The sequence below is a fragment of the Mchenga conophoros genome, linkage group LG23 (assembly GCF_057382185.1).
Source record: "Mchenga conophoros isolate Kocher_MC1m ecotype Shallow Benthic linkage group LG23, M_conophoros_male_GT1.1, whole genome shotgun sequence".
Classification (NCBI taxonomy): domain Eukaryota; kingdom Metazoa; phylum Chordata; class Actinopteri; order Cichliformes; family Cichlidae; genus Mchenga; species Mchenga conophoros.
This window is the reverse complement of record NC_140547.1, coordinates 25,588,768-25,603,713: the sequence shown is the minus strand read 5'-3', so window position 1 is coordinate 25,603,713 and position 14,946 is coordinate 25,588,768. Positions and strand designations below refer to the sequence as shown.

The 14,946-nt window shown below is 39.7% G+C and overlaps 1 protein-coding gene across 3 annotated transcripts in view; it reads left to right on the top strand.

Moving 5' to 3' along the window:
- Positions 1-14,946, top strand: part of ptprnb (protein tyrosine phosphatase receptor type Nb) — a 62,853-nt gene that overhangs the window by 21,242 nt on the left and 26,665 nt on the right. For all 3 annotated transcript variants that reach the window (XM_085264693.1, XM_085264694.1, XM_085264692.1), the window contains exons 2-3: positions 8,217-8,267; positions 14,315-14,425. In XM_085264693.1, the coding sequence (XP_085120819.1) occupies positions 8,217-8,267; positions 14,315-14,425 (162 nt within the window). The remainder of the gene's footprint in view (positions 1-8,216; positions 8,268-14,314; positions 14,426-14,946) is intronic.

The following is a 14,946-nucleotide window of genomic DNA, read 5'->3' as shown; positions in this document are numbered from 1 at the left end:
TTGCTAAGAAACTGGTTCAGTGTTGGATTTGCCAAAATGCGGACGCAAGAAAACTGTCACTAATGAAGAAACATCAGTGGCTGTCCTAGCTTCATTCAACAAGAGTCCACAGCATAGCACTCGTCGCATGTCACTGGAGAGTGGCATTAGTCGAACATCCCTTCGGCAGATATTAGCCATTCACAAATGGCAACCTTACAAACTCCAGCTGCTGCAGCATCTCAACGAGGATGACCCAGATCGGCGCACAGAATCTGCAGAATGGGCAAAACAAAAATTGGAACAGGACCCTCAGTTCACGCAGAAGATTTTGTTCAGTGATGAGGCAAACTTTTATGTGAATGGTGAAGTTAACAAACAAAACCACCGCTATTGGTCTGACACTAGCCCACATTGGATGGATCCCTCCAAGACTGTTGGAACAACAAAAGTGATGGTTTGGTGTGGTATATGGGGTACAACGATAGTGGGTCCATTCTTCATCAATGGAAACCTCAAGGCCACTGGATATTTGAAATTGCTACACGATGATGTGTTTCCCTCTTTATGCACTGAAGCTGGCACGTTCCCTGAGTTTTTCCAGCAAGATGGAGCACCACCACATTATGGGTGCCAGGTCCGAGCATTCCTAGATGAACAGTTTCCTGGAAAGGGGATTGGTCATCGTGGGCCAGTTGAATGGCCCCCAAGGTCTCCCGATCTGACCCCCTTAGACTTTTATCTTTGGGGTCATCTGAAGGCATTTGTCTATGGTGTGAAGATACGAGATGTGCAGCACCTGAAACTACGGATACTGGATGCCTGTGCTGGCATTTCTCCTGCGGTGTTGCTATCAGTGTGTGAAGAGTGAAAGAAGAAGGTTGCATTGACAATCCAACACAATGGCCAGCACATTGAACACATTTTATAAGTGGTCAGAAACTTGTAAATAACTCATGAAAGAATAAAGTTACGTTGAAACCAAGCACACCATTGTTTTTCTTGTGACATTACCAATAAGTTTGATGTGTCACATGGCCCTCTTCCTATTGAAAAAACAAAAGTTGTATCCAAGATGGCCGACTTCTAAATGGCCACCATGGTCACCACCCATCTTGAGGAGTTTGCCCCCTCACATATACTAATGTGCCACAAACAGAACTTTAATATCACCAACCATTCCCATTTTATTACGGTGTATCCATATAAATGGCCCACCCTGTAGAAGGTTGCTAAGTATTGTCTTGGTGAGATATGTAAGGCCTTCTCTAAAAAAGACATTGACTGGACGGGAACATATGTTTATACCTTTCAGCATTGATGGTGCCTTTCCAGATGTGCAAGCTGCTCCAAAATTTCCTGTTCCAAGATTTTTGTTTTTGTTTTGTTTGTTTTGGGTTTTTTGCAGATTGGTGAACCTCTGCCTATCTTTACTTCTGAGAAACTCTGCCTCTCTAAGATGCTCTTTTTATACCCAATCATGTTACTGACAACTTTCCAGTTAATATTCTTGGGCAAGATACTAACCCCAAGTTGCTCTCCGATGCATCCATTGGTGTGTGAATGTTGGATAAGAAGCATTTGCGCATAGAAAAAAGTGCTTGTATGAATGGGCTAATGAGGCAAGTGAGTGCTTTGAGTGCTCAGTGGAGTAAAAAGGCACTATATAAGAACCAGTTTATAGAAAATCATCTGTTAGAGTTAATCTTCCTCACAGTTCTCCTGATTATAATCACCTTTATAAACTTTAGGTGTAGTTCAGTGTCAGTCAGTCAGAAATGAAGAAATAGGCCTCAGAGCTCAGAGGGGTAAATTCTTTGTCAGATCTCTTGTTCACAGGTGTGAATGCTTTGTTTTATTTTGCTTGAATCAATAAAGATCATTTTATGTCCAACAGAGATTAATGTCACCTTTCTAACATTTTGGACCTTTTTTCTCAAACGAAGATGAGACATTGAGAAAAAACATTCATCCGGCAGTTAATCAGCATTGAATGGTTTGCTGAGATGCCCATCTACAGTGCAGTTTTCTGCCATCATACCGTGACACTGTGATACTGTTTTCCCCAACCATCATTATTTGAACTGGGTTGTTTTGATGTTGTTTTCTATGGTTGTTTGTTTTCTTGAGTTGCTTCCAGATGTGAGAGCAAATGATTTCTTGTGGAATAGATCAAAACTCACATGAATGCATTTCATCCTCACCCACCAGGGAAACCACAGATAGCAGTGTGGTTTCTAGTGTCTTCTTTGGAAATTAGCTGATCAGAAAGGAGCTTTGGTTCTGATGGCTGCGCTCCTGTACAGATGCCAAGATGGAGCCGGAGCTGTATGTGGCCTCGGAGGAGAGATACTATGTGATGTACAGTAGAAAGCCAGACGGCGACTTTACATAGCATGTACTCTGTTTAATTAATGTGAGCTGAGGGGAGAAGTTTGCCAGAGAAACGAGGAGTTTCCCTGGAGAAACGTGCTACTGTGAGTGTGACAGGCTTTTCTGCTGAAACTGAATCATGCAGGAGAGCGTATGGCAGAGTCTGTTTCTATGACTCCGTGGGTTAAAACGCTTTCCAGGGGCACAGCTTCTAAATCAGTTCAGCTGCAGAAAATCTCCTTAAAATCTATGAGTGCTTTCTGTCTGTAAATGAGACACGGAGCTTCTTTTTCTTAAATCTGTAAAAAAGCAGCTTTTGCAGGCCTTAGCTGAGTTACAGCTGGGGCAGGGATCAAAATTTTTAAAAATGCTTTATAACCAGCATATTTGGGTGATGTGAGAGGAAAATTGGAAAGCCTCCACGTTTCCTGGGTTCTAGCTAATCCATAAAATCTCACCTGTCAGGCAGGTTCGGGTGCACCCCTTTGAACACCTCTTTGTGCGCGTCTTCCTTTTTTTTCTTTTACTGTATTTACTTCCTTCACGTCAGCTTTCAAGATCATTTAGAGATATTTCTTATCACTGTTGTGCTGATGATATTCTGTTTTATATCACTTTTTAAACCTCAGTGAGTTAATCAAGTTTTAATTGTACTGAATTGTTTGAATTTTATAAAATCTTGGATGTCAGTTTAACGAGAATAAAATAGAGATCTTTATTGCAAGCCTGGTCCACCCAAGTCCTTAGAAGTCTGAGTTCACCCTCCTTTTATTTTAACCCATCCACCAGGGATACATTTTGACATCCTATTATATCCAAATCTGAGATGGAGATTGTTTTTCATGCTCGTCCTTGACCACTGGAACTCACCAAACCTCCTCGGAGTGTCTCTAGCTTTGGTTCCTCATCAGATCAAATGTTCCCGTGTCACATCTCTGCTGATCTCACTGCGCTGGCTCCCCATCAAGTTTAGAATTAAACTCAAATTTCTGGTGTTATGTGCCTGGCAAAATATATATTAGTAAACTTTTGCAACGATATGTCACCAGCATCTTCTGATCAGCGGTTATTTGCCATTCCCAGATCTTACCTAAAAGCTGAAGAAGGTGACAGAGCCTTTGTATTTTGTGGCCCCCACTCTCTCAAACCCTCTGCCCTCCAGTCTACGATCTGTGAGCTCTGTGAACTCAAAAAGCAGCTGAAGTCCCATCTTTTTAAAATAGTGTTTGGGTAAAATTTCATTCCACATTTATTTATTTTTTTGTTGTTGTTAATTTTATTTTGATCCAAAACACCTTGGGATATCTTAAAGGGTGCTATTAAATAAATTTACTTACTTACTTCCTGCTTTTTGGGCATCATTTATAGAATTCCAGTAACCTACTAATCCAGGTCTTGTATTTCCTCAGTTTGTCATGGAATAAAGAGGGAACAAGCCTTACTTGGCCATGAAGCTTTTTACAAGTTGCTATGTCACTAGTTGCTATGCTTGCCATCAAAGATTGTTCATCCACCTGTTTTCCAAATAAGTGTCCTGCAGTTTTTCCACACTTGACTCTAGTTTAGCCTTCTGTTATATCACCTTATTCATCTGTCTGTTTTGTGCAGTGCTTTCAATTTGATTTGCATTTGTAATTAAACTTGGCTCCACCCTTCTGATTCCAGGCAGGAGATGCTGCTGAATGGGCCATGGGTGGGGCTCAACTCTCACTGCTTAACCTGCAAGGAGTACACGTTTTTTAAGCCATATGAAACAGCAGTAGTACAAATAAAAAAGGAGATGAAAAACAAAAGAATCGATCGATCTTTTTTTCCCTCTTTGGTTTATTGTGCCACTGATGAAGTCCACAGAGATGATGCGTCAGTGAAAGGGAGAGAGCGATGGCTGAGCCACAGAGTGAGCTAGAAAGTGATCGAGATGAAACAGAGAACTAAGAAATTTCTGCTTCTAATAAAAAAGAAACAGATTGGCCGTAAGCGAGCAGAATAAAATAGATGGAGGCGAGATATTACCTAGTGCCTGTTTCTATAAACAGAAACACAAGTAAGACATTTTTCTAAAGTCACCTGTGTAAAAACAGCGATCACTGTATCAGAAGAGTCAGCTGAATACTATTCATTGCAGGAAAAACACAAATAGTGCTGTGGCTCTACCCATCAGGATTTGTGCTGTCTGTAGTGTTAGCTGTCTTTTGTTTATTGCCTGTTTTACTATAAATGGCTATTTTCTTGCTTGTTTTCTATTAGGTTTACCTCTGGGGCTACCCACCATCACCTGAGAGGAATTACTTTCATTTTGTCTCATTTCCCTCCTGTTTTTCAGTCTATGCTGTATAGACCATCATGCCTTCCTTTTTACTCTTATCAAGATAATTGTTGAAGCTCCTCTTGTTTATTTGGATTTATCATTTTTATCTTATTTATTCCAGTATTTCTATTTATGCTTTCCTTTTGGCCTTTAATTTCAGCCCAATAAAAGGCTTGTTTTTTGTTCAAGTTTGTCGTCATGTCGGCCTTCTCCACACATAACGTTTTAGGCACACATGACATAACATAATTTCATGGATATTTCACCTCACTTTAGTTTTATTTAAACAGTACCAGCTCACAGCAAGAGTCATCTCAAAATGCTCTGTACTTTGGAGTAAAGAACCTACAATAACACAGACAAAACCCCAACAATCAGACGATCCCATACGAGCAACGAATAAGACCATACGAATGAATAAGACCATATGAATATGGTCTTATTCATTATGAATATTATTCAATATTCATTATTATTCAATATTCAATATTGAATTCAATATTCAGTCAATATTATTCAATATTATACTTATTCAATATGAATAAGACCATACGAGAAACAGTTGGCGACAGTGGGGAGAAAGAACTCTTATATACTGTACTCCCATGTATGTTTGCACATGTTTCAATAAAATGCAGTACCTATTTCCTGTTTTCCTAACAAATAAATGAGGGGTGGCTCAAGACTTTTCCAGAGCACAGTAAGACACAAGAAAATCTACTGTAAAAACACGTTTTAAGATTGTATGTAGTATTGACTAAGGCAATGGTGATTATGATTTTTGCCGTAACCAAGAAGTTTTAGTGCTGTGTTTCTTCCTACCGCAGCTTTAAGTGGATGGAGGCTTTTGCAGTGTTGAGTGTCTCTAACCTTCACTGTAATTATTAACCTGCTGGCTACTTAGCATCTAGAGCGTTACCAGCAATTCGCCAGCAAAGTCAATCCAGACTTTGTAGTACTACAAATTTTCAGTTCGGTAGGAGTATTTTATGGTTAACTCATTGTCTGTGTATTCAGCTAATGATAATAGAGCATGTCTTTTTTTTTAAAAAGAATAGTATTACCTGTGTATTTGAAACAAAACCTCAACAAGCAAAAATAATGTTGTGAAATAAGCATCAACAAATCATTTGTAAAAAAATAAATAAAAAGGATTTTCTGATGCACGAAAGCTAAAAAACATCCCCTCTTTTAAAAAGTTTGACTTACTTTGAAAGTTCATTTATTTATCTTTTTAATACTTCCATATCAATGATGGCAATCAGCCACCCATTCTGGATGATTAATTCATAGTTTAATTTATTCTCTTGTTCTGGTTTCTCCTCTGTGTGGATTTCTTATTCTTCTCTCATTTTAAGCTGATTTGATTTTTGATTTTTGTTGTTGTTGTTATTGTTGTTGTTTTTTACTAAATTTTATTTCCTCACATGAAACTAAACAAACTGGTCAGGGTGGAGATTTTTGACAGTGCATCCATCACTCTGCTCATTACAGACTTAATTACACTGAAATTCCTTCTTATTAGCCAGCAACGTCGCATTTCAGAGGCGCTGATTGAGTGACTGAAATCTTCATGAAACAGTCGAAAGGAGGTTATGGATGGATGAATGGATGGATGGGTGTGTGGGTGGTGGAGAAAGGACAAAGCAGAGATTAGTCATCAGTGTGGAGTTTGGTCAGAGGGGTGGCGAACAGATGGATGGACGGATGGAGATCTCTCCGCTCTATGTTTAGCCCTGTGTCAGATTTCTGCTTTAATGGAGATTCCCTCTGTGATATCTGCTGCAGAGGTGGCTTGTTTGTGTCGTCATGTAGTCAATACTCAGGCGGACTTTGTATAGATTAAAGGTGAAGCAGAAGAAAAGCCTTGGGATTTAAGAAAATAGCAAAATAACACTGACATTTACCTAAAGGGTCCTTTTGCACAGTTTCATTGTCGCTTTCCTGCTGTGTGATACTGACATCCTCCTTATAGATGGTATTTTTTTTTGTTTCCTCCGGCATTGGCCTCAAGTCGTAGCAAAAACAGAAATACCACAGTGGGCAGTCGTCTTCTCTGCTAGATGCAAAAACACTCCCACCAGGAAACACCAGAAGCTTGAAACACAAAAAAAGAAAATAAGTAGTTCAACAACACCAGAAAAGATTGATGTTATTTGATGCTGTTATCTGTAGAAATATATATGGCGTGGGCTCACAAAGTGGCTTGCAGATGTGCATTTGTATGTGCAGCTTTGGTTGTTTGCCATTTATTGGAACGATGCATTAAAGCAGCAGTAGCCGGTGTGACTGGGCCTCCTACTGCATGCATGTCTAAGGAGGCTGAGATCTGCACACATCATAACTCGCAAAAATTTCTTATTGGTTTCAAAACTTATTTGCTATTTTTTTATATTAATCACAGTTTACAATATAAACATAGCACTGTAAAAAATTAACCTCAAAACTTGCAACTGAGACTTTTATCTCAGCAGTAAAATGTTTGATGAAGCCATAGATCAAGGGAGAAGTTTGCCCATTTTCTTACAGGCTTTTTCTTTAATCACACCACATGAGTCGCCCCCTGCTGGACATTAGGAAGAATGTAGCTTTAAGGCTGTGGCTTAAGCCATTTGTATTTACAACTCAATGCAGTCTACTGATGCTGACAAAATATGAGTTAAAAATGAAGGTTAAATGTTTAATTTGTGAGCACTGAACAAAAAAACAAAAAGCCTATATGAAAGAAGCAATTGCAGAAGCTTTGCCGCTAATCTACCCGACCTCTAATGACAATTAGGTCACAAACTTTTTGGGCTGATGGAAAATAACTCTGCTATTCTTATCTGAACCGACCCACGTGCCATACCCTGTTCTAAGGCTTTGTGTTTATCAGAGCTGCTGCAAACGTCTGTGGGATTTTGAATGCCGTTTCTGACATTGGAAGTTTCATTTTGTCACTCGAGAGCTGAGAAAGCTATTAAAGTCTGAATTTTTATTTGTCCTGACAGCTCAGACGGTGGAAGCTAAGTTGGTGGGCACGCAGGCAGTACGCTGCATGACAATGTGCATTTTCTCAAGTTATAAATGGGTACTGTATAGAGGATTATATAAATCCTTAATGAATATCCAACTCAAACACATAAATAAACAGAGCAGAGCGAGTAGCTTCACGTCTGCAGCTGTTTACTGCCTCGCAACAGATTAAGCCCGGGAAAAGGTCAACTGTAACGTACACACATGCACACAGATCCATCCGGACTCTTAGCAACACAATATTGATGTCCAACACAATGTAGCTCTCTGTCCCAGGGGGTTTCCCTGCCTCATTTCTGGCTCTGTTTGAGTCCTGCAATTAAAAAGAAAAAAAAAGAGTTTTACAGAAACGCAAATGAGTTCATGTTTGTCTTTTTGCTTGTAGTGTGACAAACTGGAACTGATAACCCTATTTAAGGGTTCTTAAAGTCTTGAAACAGCCATCAAAGGTTAGGAAAACGTGAAGAACTGACAGAAATAGTCAGTTTTATAGGCTGGTTGTCTTTGAATTCTTATGCATCTTCTAAATTTGTGTCTGCAGGTTGCTTGTTTGAGAAGAAGCTGTGTCCCAGAGATCAGCTGTGCAATGATGGTGAGTATCAGCTCTTTAATCCAAGTTCATACAACACCTTACACCCGTTAGATCAGTTACTGTTCTGTTCAATTCTTTTTATTTATATAGCGCCAAATCACAACAGCAGTTGCCTCAAGGTGCTTTATATTCATATAAATGGAGTTTCATAGGTTTTGCAGCTCTTTGGTTCAAAAGGGTTTATCACAAAAGTCTGGACGATGTGGAGTTGGGGCAAAATTTCACTGCAATATCTCATCATCTTCAAGCTGGGCTGGAAAATGCAGAAGTACCAAAAAACTGCAGGTCCTCTAACAGCCACTTGAGGCCACCACCTAAAGTGAGTCAACCCCCATAGACCCCCATGTTAAATTGTCCAACTTTACAGGAAACAGGTTTGGATACATTCTTTCTTCATAGCAACATTGCACTGGGTGATTTTTTAAACGATTACTTATAATCCTCCACTTTGAATTTTATTAAGGCTTAAAGTCGCGGGCTCTTTGATTGACAGGTGAGTGTTGACACAGGCGGCTGTAGCTTCTCGCTGTCTGCTTGTTGATACAGACGGTCCAAAATCTCTGTGCTGCTGTTTTGGTGAGTGAAATGGTAGAATTTTATTGATCTGTATTTAGAGCAATGCTGAGGCACGGCCACTGATAGATCCAGAAGAACCTACTGGAGACATTATATATACATACTGTCTTGTGTGGAAGTGGCAAGAGTTCCTGGGGAGCGTGGAACACCTGCTCACCTTCAGATAAGATAATGGATGAACATGTCGCACCAATTAGCTGTTATCTGTGTCCAAGCATTGTATCAATATAGTCTATGAATCCAGCTCACTAACCAAGTTAATTAGCCTTCACTGATAACTTAGCACTCCATGCTCTCTGGTGGCCAGAACACTAACTTTGACTCTTTGAGAAACCAACAGGTGATGAAATCTTTTACTTATATCAGGTCACTGTATTTCCAGTTGTTATCCCATAAATCAAAACTGTGCAACATTATGAAGAAGTAACAAACTCGTTCTCTTATACGTAAAAGATTGATTTCAGGTCAAAGCTGCTGTTCTGCAGTTTGAGATTCATATTTCTATTTACGGTGCTGTGTTTTCACTTTCAGCACTTTCACTTTATCTTAATGTAGAGTATTATTGTACTTCCACTTTCAACATGAATACTGTGAATACTAAATAAGTTCCTTTACTTTAAACTCAGACACTACAAATTTAAAACTACAAACCCAGTCTTGTTTTAGTTAAAAATGAAGCTAGACTGTTTCAGCTTGTAGGTCTTAATGTTTTCATCGTTTCAAAGTTTTTAAATTCTTAATACATAACTTGACCCGCGAAGGCTGCTGTTATTTTGCATTGCATTCTGGGTCGCTGATGTAAACTGGTGGCATTTCAAAGCTACGATCACAGATCTGCTATTTCTTGGGGACGGGAGTTTACATGCATCCATGAACATAATCAGTGATCCATGGTCGCCTACACGGTATTGAAAGTCCAACTTTAAGTCATCAGATACAATCCTATTAAAGGAACATTTTGGATACTATAAATACTGCTACTAATAAAAAGAATAAAAAGAATACTTAGAGTATTAAATTGTTAATAAACAATCAGAATATTCCCTAAAGTACATCATTAATTTTTGTAATGAAACTCAGATAAAAGGCATGTTTACCAGGACAAACCATCGTGGCAGTGGCCAGTCTATATTTATTTATTTATTTTCATAATTCTTTTTAATTCTTCTGCTTGGGTTACCTGACCCTTTAAACATCCAGTTTTTTCCACGAGTTAAATTAGAGCTCAAACTTCCTCCTCAGTAGGGAGCTCATATTTACAATAACCTGAATGCAGCTTAATGGGAATAGTAAATTGAGTGAAAGTGAGTGATCCCAGCAGGCTCCCGTTACCGCGGCACGCTTCAGGAAGCTCTGGCACGCCCCCTGTCCATCACGCAGCCTGGAGCCCATCAGATGTCACGCCTTTGACGGCTCTGCTTATAATCGCTCGCTGGGTTTCCTGTTTCCTCCATGCCTTTTCAAACGTTTTGAGGTTGTCATTACGAGAGCAGGCACACGGGCGTGCACCTGAAAGGGGCGCCTGCATTATTGATGGCATGTTACCCCTTCCTCCCTGAGGATGTTTTGTTCCTTGTTTTTACCTTGAGGTGGAACATGCCGTGCCAAACATTTGATGAATCCAAGAACGAGGCTTTGTGAGAACACGCAGCTCGTTTTCTCAGCCTGGCACATCTGAACTGAATATTCACGTAATTGAAATAATTTCAAGACCTTTGGGGGGAAAAAAGAACAAATCTGATGGATTTAAACATGTTTAAAGTTATTCTAGACTGCTTAATGATTTTCATTTTTTATGTCCTTCAACATTTGCAGTTTGGAATAATGATTACGAATCAATTTGCTACCAAACTTCATTCAAAAATCCTCTCATTTTGTGTGTCTGACCATTTGTAGTCTTACAACATTAAGATTCATCAAAAATGTAGGAGTCTTCAAAAAAAAACACCCACTTTGAAGGTCCTTTTTTTGAAGATGTAATTATTTCAGCCTGTGTCATCATGTATAAGAGGAAAACACCCAGACTGCATTTTAAAAACAGCCCATTTTATGTGCTTAAGCATCTGTAAACACACATTTCCAGACTTCATGAAGATGCACAAAATTATTTCTGAATACATCAAAAGTGACTCACCCCAGTGGTTTCATTTTGGTGCTTTTTCTTGTGAAGATGCATAAAATAGTTAAAAAATGAACAAAATAACCCATTTGGTGTGTCTTTATTAAACACCTACAGTTTGTGTTCACCATCTGGAGGGTTTGAATAAAACAGGTTTAGCTCCATTCTGAGGTAAAAGGATTGCAGAAGGCATCTGTAATCTGTGCAGAAATGGCCAGACTGAATTTTGCACACTGCCCATTTTGTGTGCTTTCCATCACATATCCATGCCTCAAAACGAATCTTCACCCAAACTGTGCTCACAATATTTTCTTATGCATAAAAATGATCATTTCTGTGTCCATAGACGTGCAGTATTTAGAGTGTACAAAAAGACATCTTTAAAAGCTTTAATCATTTCTAATCTGGGCTAAAATGCTTGAATAACACACACACACACACACACACACACACACACACACACACACACACACACACACACGTTCTCTAGATTTCATTCATGAAAAGGTCATTTTGAGTTTTTCTTATGAGGTCAGATGAAAATATTTCGCAGTAAAGTAATAAAGTGATGCAGACTGAAAGACTAAAAATAGGGTTGAATGTTGTCAGTGCATTAGCATTAGCGCACCCTGGGTTGTTTAATTGTCCTTAACAAAGTCCCGGTCCTGGGTTTGAATCCAATGTCAGTCTGCCTGGGTTCTTCGTGTGTACCTGAAAAGAAAGGTTTGTTAGGTTAACTGGTGATTCTGAACTGGCGATCTGTCCGGAGTGGCCGCTGCCTTTCAGACACTTGTCCTGGATTGCATAAGCGAGAGTGGATGGATGGAAAAAGACACACTGTGTGCAACTTCTGCTGTGTGTAAATAAAACAAGCTGCAGTCTCGCCAAAAAACAATAGAAGCTTTATTCATTTGATGTCTGAGTTTTCACAGCAACTCCAAGCCAGTATAATCCTAACTAGTTCTGGTTAAGTGGCTGCATAAATGAGGGTGGCTGTTTCATGAAGGGCGACCGACATCAAATCAAAGTCAAATCAAACATGCAGATTGTCAAGAATGAGATTTCCATACCGGGTCATCAGTCAGGACATGGATTAATAATGACCGCTTTCAGTGCTGTGCTGGTGGAAACTGTGCACGTTAGGAGGTAGCGAGAGAGAAGGAAAGGAAAGAGTGTGGAGATGACAGTAGGGACTTGTGCTGGTAAAGGACGAGACCTAGAGCAGGCCCAAGGACAGGCTGGATTAATTCAATCCATTTCAATTTTATTTATATGGCACCAAATCACAACAACAGTCATTTCAAGTCACTTTATATAGTGATGTAAACACCCTACAATAACCCAGACAATCAAATTCCCCCCTTTGCGCAAGCACTTGGCAACAGTTGGAAGGAAAACTCCATTTTAACAGGAAGAAACATATAAGGAGAACCAGGCTCAGGGAGGGACGGTCATCTGCTCCAACCGTACTGCAACTGGTTGGGGGTGAGGAAGGGGAGACAGGATGAAAGCCAGAGATCAATAATTGCATCTCCTGGCTGGACTTGGAAAGCCTCTGTTCTGATTAGGCTGCTGCCCCCACAACCTGGATAAGTGGTAGAAAAAGGATGGACGGAAAAGCTTGAATGCAGATTTGTGTCCTTAAACATCTGCAATATGTTTTCAGTCTCTGTAGTGATGAAATCAAAGAAAAGTGTTTCAAGACTCTAAAAATAGACAGACTGCTTTAAAGCTTTGATCATGTTTGTTTAAAAGCTTCAATGGGAGAGAACATTTCACTGCACTTAAACATCTGTAGTTGTGCATTTTGAGTTTACTAAATGTGATTCAGGACTGTGTAAGACAAAGACATCTTTTGTAGCTTTAAGTATTTGTAACTTGTGTTACACTTCTTATCTTGTAACATCTGTAATCTTAAAAAAGAAAAAACTTCACCCATGTAACTGCCTGCACCTCTGCAGATGTCACCGTTCAATTTGAGCAGCTGATGGATGTTTGTGAGTGTTGTGCTGAAGGATGAGTGTAAAAATTATTTTTCTATGAGCTGCGTCAGTTGGGCAATAAGATTTACAGGAAGTGAGGGAAGCGACGTCAAGATGGAGAAAGAGATGAAGATAAACAGAGTAATGCAAGAGGAAAAGAGTAAACGAGGTCTCCCTCCGTCAGACGGCTCCCAGCCAATCGCAGGTCGATTGGCTGAGAGCCGTCTCTATGACAACAGTGACATCACTTGCCTGACGACCGTGTGTCTCCCTTGTGTGTGTGTGTGAGATGGAGACAGAGGTGATGACTCACCACAGCCCACACTCACACACAAAACCACCACCACAGTGAGTGTGTGTGTATGAAGCCAAGTGTGTGTTTGTGTGTACACGTGTGTGTGCATGTGCTGTGTTCGTGTTTACATGCATTACATACAGCATGTGTAGTGTAAATTATTGATGAGCACTCATACTGCTGCTGCTGTCCTGGTAAACTCAGAGCAGTTGCTTGTTTTTGTTCTTCTCATTCTTCTTCTACAAGGAAAGAAAACAGCATTTAAACTGCAAAGTACGGTGGCCCTGAGGGCTCAAAACAAACCCAGCTGAGAAAAACACAAGCTAAGAAATCTGAAGTGAGAAAATTGCAAAATGCTGAAGCATTGAAAGAATGTTTAACCCGATGTAGCTTCTGGGTGTGAACGGACAAGCAATGCTGAAGTACCTTAAACCTACATTCTTTTTAATGGTCAGCAGGTCAGTCCTCTGGTCCATGGGTACCAAACTGGACTATGTGACGGGAAGGAGCCCACAAAATTTCACCTTTATATTAGTCACCATGGTAGGGGTTTTTAGGGCTAGAAGTGAACATATTTGGGCAAAACAGCCAACATTGGCTCTCACAGTAATCCATGCTGTAAAGCTACTTTTGGCTGTTCCTTTATAATGGAGTTTTCCCTTCCCATTGTCACCAAGTGCTTGCTCACAGGGGGCAACTGATTGCTGGGTTTACATCTGTGTCATTGTAGGGTCTTTGCCTTACAAGCCAAAGAACATAGAGGAGACTGTTGTTCTGATTTGGTGGTATATAAATAAAGCTGAATTGAATTAATTTATTGAGTCTATGGGGATTGACTGGCTTTTGGAGCCATGCTGACGCGGACATTGAAGAACTGCTGGTTTCATTTTTCATGGGTTCTTCCATTGCCCTGCCTCTTCAGTAAGTTCAGTTTAGTAGATCTTTGCTGACAGACAAACAAACCACCTTATGGCTCCTGCTTTAAAAATGCACAAACATTTTTTATGGTGTGTTGATATGTGGAGTTTTGTGGTTGCTGTCATGTTTGGCAACAGTAGAATCTCTTTCTGTGCAGATGGTTTGTTTGGACAGTGCCAGGCTCCTCATCAGGAACCCGTCCAGTATCAGGTGTCTGTACCCGTCCTGCACAAACTGCAGGAAGTCCTCAAAGACCTGATGGTTCAGGGTGAGTCTCTGAATACAGCGGCACACTTTTAATTCAGCTCATGTGCACTAAAACAGAGGGGGGAATATGGTTTCCTCTTTTATGTCTTCGTGATTATTGCATGTGTAACAATTTTTTGGCTCAGTATTAGTTTTTTTTATTTGTTATAATTGAGCTATATTTTGGGTATTTGCAAATATCCACATCTACATTTGTAACAGCCAATAAATGCTCATTTTGTTCACCATAGCTGCAAATACCCCGTTAACATCACAGAGTCTCGCATAAATAAGTAAATAAATAACTATGCATAACAAATGTTAGGGAACTCTGTTTATGTGTTTGAAAGAAGGAAAATATCTGTCGATATATTGGATTGTTTTTAACAATCACCACATATCAGTATTACCATTGGTCTAAAAAAATCCTCTGTTAATTGGGATTTATTTCTTGTATTTTGCTTTCTGTGGCCATCGGTTCTGGTTATTTTTGTCTTAAAGTCATCACTTTTTGTCATTAAGTGGTCTTTTTTTTCTTTTTGT